This window comes from Ruditapes philippinarum, unplaced genomic scaffold (genome assembly GCF_026571515.1).
Source record: "Ruditapes philippinarum isolate M1 unplaced genomic scaffold, ASM2657151v2 ctg17751_1_1_1_1, whole genome shotgun sequence".
NCBI classification, from domain to species: domain Eukaryota; kingdom Metazoa; phylum Mollusca; class Bivalvia; order Venerida; family Veneridae; genus Ruditapes; species Ruditapes philippinarum.
Window position 1 is genome coordinate 1 of NW_026856043.1, and position 14782 is coordinate 14782.

Genomic DNA, 14782 nt, shown 5'->3' on the forward strand with positions numbered 1-14782 from the left:
TTTGTTGGCTAAAATATGTACGAAAAATAAAATAATAAAATATGTACGAAAACTACAATAAAATATGAATGCAAAACTCAAAAAAAAAAAAAAAAATTAAAAAAATGAATGAAAACTGAAAAAAAAACATGTATGCAAAACTTAAATAAAAATATGTATGCAAAACTTAAATAAAAAAAATGCAAATGTCACTTTTATGACACCGTAATTTTGTTATATGAACACAATTTTGGATTATTTCAAGTGGTAAAATTAATGAAACTTCTTCACTTAAGCATCATCAAAGTATTGACCGCCATCTTGAACTCCACCTCAAATATTTCAATGTCGCAGATCGAAAATAAGTCAGTGCTCAGTATTTAAGCAGAACTCAGATTACACCTTTAGACCTCTGGAACCCAAAGTGCGTTGATATGTAGCATATTAACGCACTTTGGGGTCAATTTCTCGATTTCAACCCCAAAGTGCGTTTGACCCCAAAGTGCGGTGCGAAGTTTAACGCACTTTGGGGTCGGACCCCAAAGTGCGTTTGACCCCAAAGTGCGGTGTTACAAGGCTGCACTGTTTTTCAGCCGGCTTGTCCAAGATCATTACAGTTAACATGCAAATATAAAATACCGTTTATTTGATTTATATTTTTTAAGAGGTGGAACAAAAAAAAGTTTAACTTAGCAAAATGAAAATATAATTCAAATTATCTTTAAAAAAGACTTTAAACAGCCAGGACATTTACAGTTAAACTGTCAAATTTAATAAAACAGTTGTATAATGGAGGTTATATGAAATAAAGACTTAATATTTAATTTTGTGAAATTGATCTTTAGTTGTACCTTTATTTGTGTGATTTAAAAGTTGTTGTACCTGAAATAGCTTCTAGACTATTGGAAAGTAACTATGCTAATCCATTTACATAACTGACACATTGTCCTTAAAACTGGTTTAGTTAAAAAACAAATCCGTTTCAATTCTATTCCAGCTACCGACCAAGGAGGGCACGAAGTTGCATATCTTCTGGTAATATATTTATTATTATATATAATTGACAAAAAAGAAATGTTGAAAATCAAAATCGTGATTAGACTTAAAATGATACAGTTTAATATAAATTAAAAGGATTATGATATTTATATTTATAATCAAGCATTGAATGCAGGATTTTAAGAAAATGACTGGCAATTTTGAATAAAATTCAAATGCGTTGGCTTAAAATATAAACAAAAATCGTTTTTGATCTCTTTTTTTTCTATCAAATCAGTGTTAAGTTTTGTTATGTTCATTGTAGAAATTGTTTAAATGTATGATTTTCTTTTCTATGACGACAAGGTAGAAAATCAAAATTAGAAATTCATTGTATTAAATTATCTAATCTTACTCACGTGTTGAAGGTATATGAGCCGCGTCACGACAAAACCAACATCATGGGTTTGCGACCAGCATGGATCCAGACCAGCCTGCGCATCCGCGCAGTCTGATCAGGATCCATGCTGTTCGCTTACAGACCCGTATAACAAGTAAAGAAACTGATAGCGAACAGCATGAATCCTGATCAGACTGCGCAGGCTGGTCTGGATCAATGCTGGTCGCAAACCCATTATATTGGTTTTATCATGACGCGGCTCATATGTTTTGAAAATAAGCAGTGTTTACCGGAGAAATATTTTGGACAGCTTAATTAAGAAAGTTGATTCTTATCACAGGCGTGTCAGTTTGACTCCGGCGCAATGAATTGTGTGAGTTTCCGGCTGACCCTGCTGATTCTCGGATTATACCTGACACCATGTACAGGTAATAAATTCTTATATTTCATATGTGATTATTCCTTTTCAAATGTAACATAGTTAATCAAAATAGTGTCCTCTCATAAAAGTGACATCTTAGCTGAAACATACTTATAAAGAGACTTACTTTCATAAGTGATTTCTTTAAGACTTGTACACAATTTTCATACTTAGATTCATAAATTATTTCTTAAATTTCTGGAAAACATTTTCTTAATTCTTTTTTATCTGTTCTCATATACTTTAGAAAATATCAACAAATTGTAAAAGAAAATAAAGTTCAGGTGCCCGGTCGTGACTACAAAATACAATGAGGTCACCAGAGTTGTGTTTTTGTCGGTAGAGAAGTCGTAGGACCTATAGTGTCGGGTGCGACTTAAAACCCAACCAAAAATAAATAAATAGAATAAATAAATAAATAAATGTTAATAAATAAATAAAGAAAGAAAGAAAGAAGTATGGAAAAATAGAAAAAAAATATTACCAGCATTTTTTATAACAAAAATCGTGCTGTGTCGTAAAATTACATTTTTTCTTTCGTAGGTGTGACGTACTACTGCCCAAATGCTTACGACTACAGTTCGCCATGATCCGTATGCCGACGGAATCCGGATCAGCTCAGTTAACATCCCCTTACATTTCAGGTCAAAGGTGAGCCAGCATATTAAGCCGTTTTTTGAGTGTACCCTTTACATATTCTGAAACATGACCTTGGAAATAAAATTGTATTATAATAAATGACAAATTGTCCGTATAATTCAATTAAGAAAATTCTAACACGGTGACGGCTTTTTTTTCTTCTTTTGGATAGTTTGTAAACCGCAATGACTAATATCTGCGCAAATTCATAATTGTATGTATATGTCTGTCAGTTTACTATTGTGCACGCATAAAAATAATTACTTTATTTTTTTCCTTTCCAAAACAAAGTGCGTGAAATACAGTTTATTTTAAAATTCACAACCGTAAACTATTACATATTTAGTATAGGTAAGCTGTTTAGTAAATACTCATTAGTAAACACGAACCATATTAGTGTTTGCATTTATTTTATTATTATAAAGCTTTCGACTTAGTATTAACATTCACCAATATAGTATATTGTATACTTTTTCATTATTTTGAACTGAACAAAGCTTAAAGTATATTCAAGGCAAAGAACTGTTGTTAAAACACTACGGATTTATTTTACAGGTAGAAATGACGCGCACGTGTTGCTACAGAACGACCGTAACAATTACAGAACCAATGTTATTGAAATTGTTATTGGTGGGTGGGGTAACAGCCAATCTGTGATCAGTAAATAGTCAGCAAGGAACTACAGAGTGCGATACAACTTCCGTAATTTTTTTATTTTCATTTTACTACGAACGATTTTTTGCGATTCAAATCAATCGATTATATTACATACATTGGAATGCTATGGTATACTATTGGGTTAGATAAAATATTTTGGACATTTCCTTTCTGTTTTTCAAGGGTTCAGTTAGTTCAAGCACTTACCGCTGGTTTTGATCTCCTGGGGTACGGATGTTACAAGGTTTTTTTTATTGTTTTCATGGTCACGTGAACTTTGTTTGCTGTACTGCGAAGCGTAGGTCTAGAACAACGCCTTAAAATCTGTTTGAATTTTTATAATCCTTGGCTAAGTTTGAAAAAATGCTATAAATTGAGGTTACGCTATAACGTAGCAAAATAAGGGACTAATTTTAACATTGGGTATTTTACACTTTGTTAATTTATGAATTAAAATTTTCTTGCAGGTCGGGAAGGGCAATTCAGTTGGCTCAAGCAGAATCATGAATTGGTGCAGCTATTTTCCAAGTATGCATGGTGTACGATTCAGTTTCGGCTTTGGTAGCGACGGGTATTTCGTATTTACAAACCCTGGTATGACGTCATTTCGTTACTTTATATTTACAAGACATATCAATAACAATGTGATAAATGGTCGCGACGCATGGCTGGTGTTGTTTTGCCATCCTTTGTTATTGAATATGCAACTGGTACATGAAATAATATAAAACAAAATAAATAAATTAATAAATAAATAAATATTTATTTAAAGATTTATCTACTTAAAATGTTTTATGAATTGTGTTTTTGTTCAAAACAATAGTGCCACCATGTCCAACACCTGGGTCCATTTCGTATGGTTCACGAAGTTATACTGGAACAACTGACGGAAGTAGAGTAACGTACAGTTGTAACGCAGGTTACACGATCACCAGCGGAAGTGCGTCAAGGACATGTAGCAATGGCGCGTGGAGCGGAAGTCAGCCAACATGTGGCGGTACGTTTTATTTCAGATATCTGAAATTAGTGACATCTGCAGATGTTTCTTAATTCACCATTTCACCATTTTGAATTCTGCCTAAGCAGGTGCTAGGGGCGTGAACGGTAACTTGCACTTACCATTACCGTCCATCAAACCGAGCCTGCAACATTTTCGTTTTTGTCGGTTTTGGACGTTCTTTAGGGATTCGTTTTTCTCTTTTTGTAAATCTACTATGAATTGAAATGCTAGTGGTATTGATTCAATCTCTGCTGGTGTCACGATTACGTCACTTAATAGAACACATGTATTGCTTTGTTCCCAAAAAAAAAAAAATTCACACGGATACACATTCGCAACTGTCATTGAATCAGAAAGTAGTTCTCGGACTTCGTAGTTTTTGGAATATTATCATCACAAAACAAAAATTTGAAAAATCATCGTACCAAAAGCATCAATTGTTTATGTGTGTTAAGTTGTAGACACTACTCCAAACTTTTATAGAGAGATACATTTCAATAAAAGAGCTTTGATTATGCAATATTTATTTAACTATATCTGTTTCAGATATCAATGAATGTTCAAGTAGCCCGTGTAAGAATGGTGCCACGTGCAATAATCTTCAAAACCGTTACACCTGCACATGCACTGGCGGATGGCAAGGGATCAATTGTGACCAAGGTATATATAACATGGGTTCCGTGAACAGTGTGAGGTAGTATAAAATAATAAGGAATGTTTCCTAGAATATTGATTATTAGCATTAAATTCTAGTAATAATTGAAATAGTAAACTTATATGGACATAACAAGTAACCACGTCATCGAAAATGTGATTGTATTTTGTCTATGCTTCTTGCATAAGTAATCAATTAAGAAACATTTATCGATTTATGTTTCAGATGTTAACGAATGTGCGAGTAACCCATGTAAAAATGGTGCCTCATGCGCAAACGGAAGGAATCGGTACACATGCACGTGCGCTGCCGGCTGGCAGGGAACAAACTGTGATCAAGGTAATGATTTTAGTTGAAGTTATTCAAACGTTGTCTTAAGTTAACACAATGAAATAAAAAATAAAAAAGGAACATTTGAATACAAAAAGTGAGATTCGATATTTACGTATCTTAATTGTCTTCCCTCCCCGAATTCTTTTCGTAAGATAAGCTCTTATTTAAAATCAACTCACTGACGGTATTCATTGCTTTCATAGATATAAACGAATGCGCCAGTAATCCGTGCCAAAATGGGGCCACGTGTCTCAATCAACAGAACAGGTACACGTGCGAATGCGCCGGTGGCTGGACTGGGACACACTGTGAAAGAGGTTGGTCTTTAGGCTTTTCATCGAAACATTATTATTTTTCACATTTTTTTGTTAACGATTTATGACTTGCCGTAAGCAATACTGAAAATCACTAAAACACATTAATTTAATTAAATGCACACAGCTTTAAATTCATAAACACTTTAGATGATAGTTTTTAGTTTTGAATTTAAAATGTTTATGTACAATAACTAAAAACTTTAGGATTTATGATCCATTCTTAGCTCGACTATTCGATAAGAATAAGTTGAGCTATCCTAGTCACGAAGCGTCGGCATAACCAAGTATGTTAAAGTTTGTGTACCACCTCAAATATTTTCAAAGTACATTGACATATGACTTTAAAACTTTGCAAACTTGTGCAGCATCATGCCGGAAGCCTGTAGACAGATGGAGGTGACTCTATCAAGGATTTTGACATAATTATGCCCCTTTTCGACTTAGAATTTACGTTAAGTTAAAATTTGCGTACAGCCCCAAGTATTTTCAAAGTTCATTAGCATATGACTATGAAACTTTGCACACTTTTGCTCACCACCATGTCCCAAACCTGTAAACAGGAGGAGGTAACTCAATCAAGCTTTTTGACAGAATTATTCCCATTTTGCGACTTATAAAATTTACCACCTAAGATATTTTTATATTCCATTGTCATCTGGCTTTGAAACATGTTGAAATTGTATGCATAATAGGACTCTCTCCAATGCCTTTAACTGTAACCTGGATTTGAAAAAAAAAAACAATTGGCTCTTTTGTGAACCGACAGCTCTTGTATTCTACCTGGGAAATGTATGATTTAAAAAAACCGCTATTCTCTGAGGTCGGTATCAGAGGCGTCGAGAATTCACTTACTTATTGTATATATAGTAAGAGGCCATATTCTATGATTTTGATAGAATAAATGAGTGCGTATATGAAAATGTAAAATAATTGCCAGTCTCCAAAAACAGTCGACTACATTATTTTCCGTGTAGTGACACTAAATTTCCATGCTTAATCTTGAATAATCTTGAATAAGAACTATTTCTTTTGAATGATCTTGATGTATTATGTTTTCAAATCTTGTCGAGTTTCTGCCTCTCAATTTCTAAAGGCACCGAGCTCTTTTCGTCGGGTTACCGCCAAATTTCCTAATATGACGACACCAGCACTGGGTAATTCATGTAAAATTAATTTGCAGTTGCAAAAACGAGTTTATGAATGAAATAATTGGTATCATTTGATAAATGCGACTGATAAATTATAATTTATATTTAATTTAGATATTGATGAATGTGCGAGCAGCCCGTGCAAGAATGGTGCACCGTGTACAAATGGCCAGAACCGTTTCACGTGCGCGTGTACTGCAGGATGGACGGGTGCTGATTGCAACACAGGTAATTTGTTTGCTCTGAATTCAATTTTATTAATTTGACAACACATTTGTGCTTAGTAAAAATATGCGACAACACTTTTGAATTCTTTATTTTATAATAATGGTTTCAGGAATGCGCATTTCATATTTGTTTTCTTTTCCTCAACAAGAAACATAAACCTGTGATATACCAGTACATGCATGAACGATTTATCTTGACAAAAATTATTATTCTTGATATCAATCTATGAAACGAATGTTAATTATGACATTAAGACTTTAATTTTAGATGTAAATGAATGCGCGAGTAACCCGTGCAAGAATGGTGCCACTTGTCACAATGGACGGAATCAATATTCGTGCACGTGCGCTGGTGGTTGGCAAGGGTACAATTGTGATCAAGGTTTGATATGAATTACCATTTAATTACTCAAAACAGTATTTATCATGTTGAAAAATATGAATTATTTTTTATAATAGTTATGTTTATTTGTATATTCGTTTTGTTATTTAGAATCTACTTTAATTCCAATTTTGACAAAATATTTAAAATGCATTAGTTATAATGCATGTTTGATTTTAATTATATAGCTGAGCATCTTCAGTCCATTCGTTTCTATTATACGACTCGATTCGTGTCATACGCCTGATATACGACTGGAGCAGTGCTACAAGTTCGTTATACGACTCAAACGGTGCTATATGCCTTTTATACGACTCGATCCTTGCTAAAAGCTTGATTTACGGCTCTAGGTGTGTTGCAAGCCTATTATACGACATGGGCTTTACTACAAGCATATGATATTCACTCAATGTGAAGAATAATCTCCATTTTATATGTTCATAAAGATATATAACGAAAACATTCTAAGTAATTAAAGCAGGGAAGTAACTTATCTGGCGCTTAAGATAATTATCTATTTGATGTCATACGACGTTTTGAAACACGTTTATTACGAAACCGAAAGCTTAGTCACTATTTGATTCTAAAATAAGGGAGCTATACTAGACATGTTTAATTTCATTAAATAGCAAAGTGTGCGGTTGAACATGCCTTACAATTTGACGTAGATTGTATATTGACGAGAAACATTCGAACTGGTGTATATTTCGGCGCATAATTTGACGTTTTTCATGTATTTCAGATATCAACGAATGTTTGAGGGACCCGTGTCAGAATGGAGCTACGTGTAACAACTTACAGAACAGTTACACGTGCACATGTACCGGAGGTTGGCAAGGAACTAATTGTGATATAGGTAAATTATTTGAATTATTATAAACGCTGTCTTTATCACAGAACTTAGTATTTGACATATTTATTGAAGATAACAATTATAAAGAATAGCCCTACATAAATAATATGAAGATGCAAAGCAATTTCAATGATGTCAGCCAGTGATACGAATACATTGTATCTAAATTATTAGACAGACATTCCATGTTTTGTATTATCCAAAATAACCAGGGACAGTGTAATTTCTATTTTAGACATCGACGAATGCGCGAGCAATCCGTGCCAGAATGGTGCTACGTGTCTAAATAACCAGAACAACTACGAGTGCGAATGTGTGCCTGGATGGCAAGGTGTTAACTGTGACACGGGTAAATATTATTCCTGTTCATTCAGTTTGTTTTATAAACCAATGTTTTGTATTACGTGGTACATTTGGTGAGCTTCAGTTTATACATTTTAAACTACATGCCTCCAGATAAGTCAAAATAGTTCAATAAAATCAAACTTGAGAAAAATGTACTAAAATGTAAGGAAAAGTAAACAGTGTCAAGATTCAAGTAATATTTTACATATTATGTACGATATATGACTGATTTTTCAATATTTATTTTTATAACTATATTTCTACTGCGCTACTTACGCAGTAAAGGCTTTTTATGCATATTTTGACCACTTTTGGCAATTTACGTGGTTTGTAAAAGCTATTAATTATGTGTAAATTGCTCCATTTTGATTAATTCACAATATTACACATTCAAATACATTTTCAAAGTTTTCAAAAAAAAAAAATTAGCCTGAATCTGGATGCTAGCTGCACTTACTTATATTAGAATTTGCATTCGATGCTTGGCATATTGGCGTTCCATTGTTTCTTAGTTAATGCAAAGCATAATGTAGTGATTTAACAGCTAACGATTGGTTATATGAATTGAGTTAATGTTATTATTATTTTATTTTATTTTTTATTAAAAGCAACTTAGTCATGTATTGAATAACTAACTAAACAGGTGCAAATATACCTTTTGTGGAACATAATTGACGCAGACCACATTAGTATATACAATATTGTACGCTTCTATTAATTGAACATTTTTTCTGTTTCTTCATCTTCGTGTAGATATTGACGAATGTGCGAGCAACCCGTGCCATAATGGTGCCGCGTGCAACAATTTGTTAAATGAGTACACGTGCGATTGTACCCCTGGTTGGCAAGGGTATGACTGTGATCAGGGTAAGGAGTTGAATGTACTTACACTGCCAGTTAAATTGGTTTTGGGTGTAACACCGCAAAACGTCCGTACCGCAAAACGTACGCGTGTGGACGTTTTGCGTCGCATATCGTACACATGTGGACGTTTTGCGGTGCATATCGTACTTGGTACGTTTTGCGGCGGGAGTGTGTATTTGCGTCGCATATCGTCCATATTTTCTGTATTAAAATATATTCATTATAAACGTTACTTTTATTGGTTCTGTCACTTTCATATTGTTTCAGGTAAAGATATGACGAAATAAACATTAAAGTGCAATATTTTTGTGATCCTATATAATTCTGACTTTTTTTTATTTAAAAAAAAGAAATATGCTTAAGCCGAGGATGTTTTTCGAATAGATTTTTTTATGGAATGGAACCAAGCAGCAGCAGCAGCAGCAGCAGAGATATAAAAACGATGATATTGAAATAAATGTAATCTTATAGACATACAGAAAAGGACGGCTATACGGACGGACGAACCGGGGATTGGACTGAGTGAATGACAAAAAATATTAAAATTAAGCTTTGCTTTTGACAATAGCTTTTCATATAATTGCATCAAGAAGTGGGAATGATTTTTTGTGTTCTTGTTGACTATGGAGGTTTGGTTCTACCGTTCATTTTTACGGGGGATGGATGGGGGCTTTTGACAGCGTAGTCATATTTGAGCGAGAGAGCTATATTGTCATGGAGATGGGGCCTTTAAGTCGCCTAGTCATAATTGAGCAAGAGAGCTTTTGTCGCGGGGAGCGGGGGTGGGGATGGGAAAATCCTCTTAGCTCATAAATGAACTTGATCGAGACCTTCTTGTTATACATATCCTGTATAAAAAAATTTAAGAATGGAGAAGAAACGAAAGCACTAACAAGGTGAAATATAGCGCGTTTTTTTGTTTGTTTTTTTGTTAGATTTAACCTATAATCTAACTTTGTTGAGATTTTATGGTCATAGATATTCTCTTGAAAATTGTCAAGATTGAAGAAGAAATGAAAGCGTTGGAGTGGTAACAATGTGAAATATAACATATATTGTAATTCAAGGACAAATAACTCTGGCCATATTGCTTAGGGTATGTGGATGCTAGAGTGGTAACAAGCTAAGTTTGGACGGACAGACAGACAGGCGCATACTCGGGTAAAATTAACACACAATAACACATGATAATAACTGGTCAAAATATACGAAAATTATATAAACTTTAAAATATGGACGTTATGCGGCAGGACAATGCCTTTTTGCCGCAAAATGTACCTCAGAAAAATGTGGACGATATGCGCCGCAAAACGTCCGTATACGTACGTTTTGCGGTACGGACGTTTTGCGGTGTTACAGAGCATCGTGTGTACTTTCTTCTATAAAATATACATACTAGTCTATCGCTAATTACATATACATTATATGTAAATATTTTATATATTTTTCACGTGATTTTGCATTTTACACATTATCTTCATATCTATATCCACCTTTTTATCCTGTCTGCAGGGAGCTTTTTATCAATTTAAGAAGCTTTGTGATTCTTTTAAAAACAATTGTTTCTAAACATTTATCAATTTGCATTTGATATTCATCATTTGTTTGTAGATATTGACGAATGCCTCAGTAGCCCGTGCGTCAATGGCACGTGCACAAATTTACAAAATGCATATAGATGCACGTGTTTCCCCCAATATACCGCCAGAAACTGTGACTACTGTAAGTTTTATCAGGCTTAACAATCTGTAATAGTTATTCTTATGTTACACTTGTATGTAGAAAATAAATTATAAAGAATCATATTTAAATGCTTTGTCTACGTGTTTGTCAGCCGAAGTTCGAGATTTCATTTACACTGTTAGGAGGAGTTAGGACGTTTTTCGTGGACTCTGTTTTTCTCTATTTTACATAGCGTTACTTACGGATAGTTCTATATTGTTTATCTCTTATAATAAGTTAGGGTACAATTTCTAAATGCTTCTTTTTACAAACATTAGATAGAGTAATTGGAATACATTACAATCGTTATTTTATTAGTAACATTATATTACAGTGATCGGCTCTCCTATGGACGGACAGTGGGGACAGTGGGAGGCATGGCAGGGTTGTTCAGTGACGTGTGGCACAGGAAGACAGCGCCGGTATCGAGCCTGCGATGACCCTGCAACCTTGTGTCGGTGACTCTTTTGATGAAAATGTTTGTACAGGAGCCGGTTCATGTCCAGGTATGTGAGTTTAACATCATTTAATCAGTTTGCCTTATGAATATAACTATACGCATATACATGTATTGTTTAGAAGGCAGTCTTTAACACCACGTTTCCACTTGACTTAAATGCATACCTCGAATAGGAACAAGTGATGAAATATTTTCTAAATATGTAACTGTTTCTTTTATTGAATGAACATTGTTCTGTCCGATTTTTGTGGAGTGAAGTGATTTGATGTAACATTTTGTATTTCTTTTTCGAAAACAGTACCAGTCGATGGAAACTGGGGCGCATGGTCAGTTGCTGCCCCGTGCAGTGCTACATGCGGAACCGGACATTCGGTAAGAACGAGGAACTGTGACAACCCTGCCCCAAGTAATGGAGGAAGAGTGTGCACTGGAGATACTATGGTAGTTGAACAGTGTACAGTTACTGCATGTCCGGCGTCCGGGTCGTGAAACGGAACTGGATCGTCAAGCCGGGGAGCAAATTACGTTAACGTAAGTGTGTGAACGGTTTATTACCGCGAGAAACATCATTTACAGTAATTCGTATATTATTTGAATATTGTCTTACGCCTATGTTAAGCAGATATAGTAGATATTAAAACTTTTTCTTCCCTTAAACGTTAATCTATAATGACAATGTCGGTAGATTTAAGATGGCGACATATTTTCAAAAGTTCGTACATTCTAGGTTTGTCCCGTTGGCTGGCTATCGTGTGCCTCAGGTTCAGTCACGTGCATAGACGAAGCATTCAAGTGTGACTGCGTTCCTGACTGCGATGACAGAAGTGACGAGACTGAACTCTGGGCTGGTTGCGACCCGACTTTGATGCAGCTCTGTTCAGCAGCTCAAGGTAGCGTCTCCCCTAAACTTCATTCAAGTCCTCATAAATGAAATGATATACTTTGCTCCAATAGTACACTTCTTTTAAATTTTAATACTTAAACTCTTGTTGCTATACTGTGATTAGGGTGGTAATGCTGTGATAAGGGTGGTTATACTGTGATAAGGGTGGTTATATGCTGTGATTAGGGTGGTTATATGCTGTGATTATGGTGGTTATGCTGTGATTAGGGTGGTTATACTATGATCAGGGTGGTTATGCTGTGATTAGGGTGGTAATACTGTGATTAGTGTGGTTATGCTGTGATTAGGGTGGTTATGCTGTGATTAGGGTGTTAATGCTATGATTAGGGTGGTTATGCTGTGATTTGGGTGGATATGCTGTGATTAGGGTGGTTATGCTGCGATTAGGGTGGTTATGCTGCGATAAGGGTGGTTACTGCAGTATATGTTGTGATTAGGGTGATTTTGCTGTTATTAGGATGGTTATGTTTTGATTAGGGTGGTTATGCTCTGATTAGGAGGGTTATGCTGTTATTAGGATGGTTATGCTGTGATTAGGTTGGTTATGTTTTGATTAGGATTGTTATGCTGTTATTAGAGTGGTTTGCTGTAATTAGGATAGTTATGCTGTGATAAGGATAGTTATGCTGTAATTCGGATAATAATGCTGTTATTAGGATGCATGGTAATGCTGTGATTAGGGAGGTTATGCGGTTATTAAGATGGTTTTGCTGTAATTAGGGTGGTTATACTGTGATTAGGTTGAGGTCATTCAACTGTCATTAAATTTATATGTTAATCCTTTTTTTTCAGGTCTAAAAACTGGATGTTGATTGCAGTTTGTTTTTTGGGATCACCTTTTCCGGAAATTTTTTGTAAAACCCGGTGTACCCTACAAGTAAAATTTGGACATTGAATGCAGCAATTATTTTTTTTATTTTTCATTTAAAAATTGTTTAATAGGGGGAAATTTCTGAGTTCAACCTTTTAGGAAAACGATCATAAGGGTTTTGGAAAATAATATTACTGTTTATGAATTTAAAAAAAATTTCATTTAAAAATCCTGAAAATTTAATAAATTTATTCCCAAAATGAGGTTAAAATAATTTTTGGGGTTTAATGCGATTTTTCATATTTTTATATGTGTTTTTTAAATAAAAAAATGTAATGTTGCTTTCAGTTTAAAAAAAAAACGGCATTATTCTGGAAATTTAAAAATGGGAAAACGTGTCAGGGGGTTTTTAAAATGTGGGGGAAAATTTTTCAGCAGTATCAAGTTAGCAATATCTGGAGAAAGTGATCAGTTGGAAGAAGTAAAAACAGTAAAATTACATGAAAACTGCAGACTCGGTTTAATTGAGTCTGTAAATGAGGGATAATGAAAAAGTGTAACATCACTCACGTCCCCTAGCACCGGTTTGAGCGATACTCTATTCTCAACACTAAAAGTGTCCAAAGGACCAGAAAAATATAACAACAATGAAGTGAAGCACAGGGAACGTTTTACGGCTGCCACACATCACTTGACACCTGCTGCTGTGATGTATAAATATCTGGGGAAAAAAAAGTGAAAAAAAAGTAAAGCATTCAATCTGAACAAAACATTTAATTATCTTCAGATATTTTGATTTTTTTACACTTTTTTCAGTAGTTATCATCTTATTTAAGGAAAAATAAATCCTCTTTATAAACACTATTACATCAAAAAAGAAAAAGAAAATTTGACTTTTTACTAAAAAAATAACTTCACTTAAAATATAGTCCCTAATCATTAACAAAGGTCGCATTAAAATTTACTTTGAAAATATTAAAGTAGGCTCTAATGCAATGAATAAAATATCAAAATATCGCCAATTGATTAAAAACTTTATTAATAAGTTATTTATCATTACGTCTTCATGGACATGATGGTCAAAACGGAAAAAAAAGTTGCTATGACTAAAAAACGTTTTAGATAAGAGGAGACCTAATAACTTCCCGTAGATAACATATATCCGTAGTGAAACGATAAAAATGGCGTAAAAACATTAACTCACACACACAACCACTCCACTTACTCAAAAATAAGAAAAATAAATAGAAAAAGCGAAAACCATAATAAAAAAAAAGTTAATTGAAACAAAAAAAAAAAAAAAGCCCAAAAAAACAAATAAAAACAAACAAAAAACAAACCCGAACTAAAATCCTAGACAATAACCTTGACTCAGTAGAGACATCATAATGGCAATGTCAACACGAAATTATTTTTTCACCATATACGAAAGGAAAATGCAAACAAATATTTGACGTTATGAAACATACTAAGTCGACAAGGGGGAATCAATTCATCCAGTTTGCGAGAGAGGCTTCACAGAAATAATGCAACTACCTAAAAATCTTTACAGTAAAATACGTTTTCCCCGTCGACATTTATTTTAAAAAAAAATCAACTTTGTCTAAATTTTCCAAAAATTTTATTTGTAAAAGAATGCTGGATTCCAAACAGTGGGTTTTTTTCTATCTTATTTTTTTCCCTAATT

General features: G+C 34.1%; 1 protein-coding gene and 1 long non-coding RNA gene across 2 annotated transcripts; both read left to right on the forward strand.

The window, feature by feature from the left end:
- Positions 1 to 1697: 1697 nt before the first annotated feature.
- On the forward strand, positions 1698 to 11364 carry LOC132745219 (fibropellin-1-like; the record flags this gene model as incomplete). The annotated part of the gene is made up of 13 exons (XM_060734069.1): positions 1698 to 1785; positions 2973 to 3077; positions 3898 to 4071; positions 4621 to 4734; positions 4955 to 5068; positions 5266 to 5379; positions 6642 to 6755; positions 7023 to 7136; positions 7879 to 7992; positions 8225 to 8338; positions 9088 to 9201; positions 10810 to 10920; positions 11255 to 11364. Coding segments are annotated over 13 exons (1500 nt in total), but the record flags the coding sequence as incomplete, so codon positions are not given.
- A 1-nt stretch (position 11365) lies between these two features.
- On the forward strand, positions 11366 to 12266 carry LOC132745218 (uncharacterized). The gene is made up of 3 exons (XR_009627809.1): positions 11366 to 11426; positions 11679 to 11911; positions 12108 to 12266. It is a non-coding gene; the product is annotated as an uncharacterized LOC132745218 (long non-coding RNA).
- The last annotated feature ends 2516 nt before the right edge of the window (positions 12267 to 14782 follow it).